The 4,378-nt window shown below is 42.0% G+C and overlaps 1 protein-coding gene across 1 annotated transcript; it reads left to right on the top strand.

Annotated features, from left to right (window-relative positions):
• The first annotated feature begins 1,499 nt into the window (after positions 1–1,499).
• On the top strand, positions 1,500–4,268 carry LOC105624687 (TBC1 domain family member 16-like). The gene is made up of 5 exons (XM_012206042.1): positions 1,500–2,337; positions 2,414–2,753; positions 2,859–3,284; positions 3,456–3,749; positions 3,884–4,268. The coding sequence occupies exons 1-5, from the start codon at positions 1,500–1,502 to the stop codon at positions 4,266–4,268; spliced, it is 2,283 nt and encodes a 760-aa protein (XP_012061432.1).
• Positions 4,269–4,378: the final 110 nt, after the last annotated feature.

The raw sequence follows: 4,378 nt of genomic DNA, 5'->3' as shown, positions 1-4,378 counted from the left end.
TCTCTCTCTCTCTCTCTCTCTCTCTCTCTCTCTCTCTCTCTCTCTCTCTCTCATACACACACACACACACACACACACACACACACACACACACACACACAAAATTAAACATCATGCATTTATATTATTTGAAAATTTACTACTTTGATTAGAAATACGTTAAAATAACTAAAGCTCGCACTTAATTGCAACATTTTGAATTAGGTGTGAAATGATTGAGATTCTTTATTGTAATTTCACAACATAATTGATGTGACTTTAGCCTCGAGTAAGAAAAAGAGAGAAAGAGTTTGTGTATATGAGAGAGAAATTGGACGATCGATTAAAAGTAAAAGCGAAACGTTGAATAATCGATAAAAACGGTTTCTGGCAAGGCAGCCCATGGCAAATGTAGCGAAAAAAGTATAAATGCGTCGTTGATTAAAGAGCTACGCTCTTCGTTCCTGTCGTTGCATGTTGGAAAATGAAATACTTTTAATAAGTAGTTACAATAGTGCTGCGTCGCGTACGCATCTTCAGAATGTAGACATTGTAGACTCTAGTCAATTGAAGCGGATTTTATGAGAAAATCGACCTAGTTGCGCGTGCTTGCGCCGTAGCGGCAACGACGACGGCGCGGCGCTCGCGCATTAAGCACCAGTACTACACAAGTAGTAAGAAATTAAGAATGCCAGCCTGAACCTTTCAACGATTTAGAAATCGCTTACGTTAATTGCTGTGCAAATGATCTCACCAATTTTATTTTTTCTATCTCAATTAAGAGTACATTCCGAGTACACAACATTTCAACAGTAACTCGTAACGCAATCTCGAGATATTACCAGAGTTTTCCAGAATATCCATTTTTCTCTGTAAAGAAGAGCGAAGAATGGCAGAGTTGTTGTCTCGGAATTCATTATCGTGGAAATGGTGCAATTCGGAAGGCAACAACAACACGGGATGTTACAATTATGACGCGGATACGTATTATTGCGTATTGTCGAGTATGCTCCGTATGTAATGGTATGTAACGAGGCTAACAATAAGTGATAATGATAACGCGGTCGCGTGTGTAAGCGCGCATATACTCACATACGCTACGCAGAAAGACAAGTCGTCGTAGACGAGTACCTCTGCCGAGGCGAATCCAATTCATCCAATGCTTTTAATTATTATTACATGTGATTATGTTCACCCTCGTCTCTGTCTCTGTCTACGTCTACGTCCTCTTCCGACTGGCTCCGTTCGCAACAACAATGTCGCTCGTCATTTCAAAATTTTCTTCAACTCTTACTTCTTAAGGCAAAAGAGTCGTCGTCGTCGTCGTCGTTCATCTCACATATAAGTGTAGGTATAATATGGTATAATAAACAATTAAGACTTTCATGCAACTATTAACAAAAACGATTACGACTTTTCAACAGAATAATGTCAAGTTTATCACGTCCTTTTACAGCGAAAAAAAAGAAACTAACAGCGAAAAGTAATTGATTCTAGATCAAGTAATCGCTCGATTGACAATGCCTCTTCCAAATATTTGGAGAAAAGCGAGCAATTATATCCTTGGTGAGTGCAGTCAGGACAATCGGCGCGTCATTTATCAAGATGGCGAGACATTATTTTGCAAAAATAATGTCTGTGTGCATCCTCCTACGTTAATGAGACAGCACGCCGACGTGGTGCATCATCCTGGATATATGACTATAACTTGCAAGTTGAACAACAATTCCAACAATTTGCCAATACCGACTTTGCACCTAAGTTGGATACCCAACAGCACGTTGCGCAAACATCCTACAGCGTTGGAGAATCTGAGTAGCAGGAACGCTATCGCAACCTGCCCGAGTTCCTGTGTCCCGGCCTCCGGCCCTTCAAATTCCCTCAATGTTTCGGACGTGAGACGCGAGCTTGAGAACGAAAATGAACATGAACATGAACATGAACATGAGAATAATACGGAGAACGATAACGGAAATGGGAAACTAGATGTGTGCTTGGAAGCAAAAGAGTCCATCGATTGCGGAGACTGCGAACGCGTTTGTTCCAGTTCCATCTGTCGTTCCAGTTATGGCAATGATTTTCCACCTCACCGAAATCCAGGCGTCATTCTTGATTGCAATGACGAAAATGCCGCCATCGCTATCGAGACCGAGATCGAGAATCCTCCGAATCGAGCGGATTCGAGCGGATTCAACGAAAAGAACGATAATAGAGATCGACTGCTGAAAGAGCGAGACTTTTTTAACGAGATCGATGAGGAGCCAGGACGCTTCTCATATCGTGACGATGTCAGCATAAAGAGTCGCAGCTTGTCATTAACGTCGACGTGCAGTTGGTCCATCTCGGTATCCACCGATGGTAGAATAGAAAAAAATGGTAACCACCTATTGTTCTCATACAATTAACGATATTAGCGATGACATTGTTTCTACAGCGGAAGAAATGCCGTCGTGGATGAGGTCTCCGGAACTTCTAGCGTTACAACACAATCTTGTCTTTCCGGAGAGCGCGACCGCATCGCCCGTGACGTTGCGTAGAGCACATCGATGCAGAAGGTTCTCGGTGGATCTCAGCGAGATGCGATCCTTGCGACTGTTCTTCGCTGATCCTGCTTGCACCTGCGGTCAGTTGGTCGTCGCAAGCAGAGAGAGTCAATACAAGATCTTGCATTTCCATCACGGTGGCTTGGACCGGCTAGCCGCCATTCTACATCAGTGGCATCAATTGCTTTATCCGCGTTTAAACACCGACACAGAAGAGAGTTTGCCGTACAGGTCAGACATTATTAGAATGTATGATAAAAATTGCAAATTTCTCTGTCAAATAACGATTTATGATATTCACTTCAATTATTGATACGACTGTAACGCGTTGTGCAGGCATTTTATGGTATGTCGGCCGGAAGTAAGTCGAGACGAGCTGCATCCCGAAGAGGGTCAAGTACCGATGATCACGTCGCTAGCTTGGAAAGATTTATTGAATGAACGGGGCCAGATGGAGGACGACCTCGCTCTTCGTAAAGGAATATTTTTTGGGGGTTTGGAACCAGCGTTACGAAAGATCGTTTGGCCTTTCCTGTTGCACTGTTACTCTTATCAAAGTACATACGAGGATAGAGAGCAGATCGACGCCATTAGGCAGCAAGAATACGAAGAAATACAGAAACGCAGACTAAGCATGAATTCAGAGCAAGCCGAGCGTTTCTGGCGAAACGTAGTGTGCATAGTGGAAAAAGATGTTGTTCGCACGGATAGGGCTAATCCATATTACTCCGGTGAGGGTAATCCCAATGTCGAAATAATGAAGTGAGTATCCAGACTAGTTACTCTAATGCTTCTAAGAATCTCTTTTCTCTCTTTCTCTCTCTTTCCTCCCCCTCCCTTCTCTTGCCTTCTCATCCCCAAATTTATACTATTGCTATATATATTATTTGCGTGGCTTGTTATTATTTCTTTTTTTTCCGTTTTCTCTCGCAGGAATATTTTACTCAATTATGCGGTATACAATTGCCGCTTGGGTTACACTCAAGGAATGTCCGATCTCTTGGCTCCATTACTAGCCGAACTCAACTCTGAAATCGAGGCCTTCTGGTGTTTCGCGGGTTTGATGCAAAGATCGGTAGCCGTATGCACTCCGACGGATATAGATATGGACAGAAATCTGTGCTATCTTCGAGAATTAGTAAGAATCATGGTACCAGATTTTTATACGCATCTTCAAAAACACGCGGATGCCTTGGAGCTTCTTTTTTGTCATCGATGGATACTCTTGTACGTACAACTATGCCCCATACATATACATATAATAGTAAAAAACTATACTATGCTATACTATTATAGTAGATTTCACATAATTTTTGGCTCGCGCATAATTTTATCTTTATTTCACTTTTTTTTCGATGCAGATGCTTAAAGAGAGAATTCCCAACCGAAATAGCGTTGGTTATGTGGGAAGCCTGCTGGGTCAATTATTTAACAGATCATTTCCACTTATTTCTTTGCCTCGCTATAATGTGCGTTTATGCGGACGACGTGATCGCCCAAGATCTTCGAACGGACGAAATGTTGCTACATTTCAGTTCATTGGCCATGTACATGGATGGAAACATTATACTTAGAAAGGCACGAGGCTTACTTCATCATTTCCGTCAACTCGTGCGATTACCTTGCACATTAGCCGGACTATGTCGACAATGTGGTCCAGGAATGTGGGACAGCGCGCATGATCCGGTAATAGAGTGTGTAGGTCATGAGGATACGCACTGTCCCTATTTAAATAATTACGAATAACTATCTAATTTATAAAAGAAGAAGAAGAGAGCTCATCAGTATTACTTGACGTACAGATTAACTCGTTTCGAATTATTAGATATATTAGGTGTAGTAAAAAGAATACACTA

The sequence above is a fragment of the Atta cephalotes genome, assembly GCF_000143395.1.
Source record: "Atta cephalotes unplaced genomic scaffold scaffold00085, whole genome shotgun sequence".
Lineage (NCBI taxonomy): Eukaryota > Metazoa > Arthropoda > Insecta > Hymenoptera > Formicidae > Atta > Atta cephalotes.
This window is presented reverse-complemented; position numbering and strand designations above follow the sequence as displayed.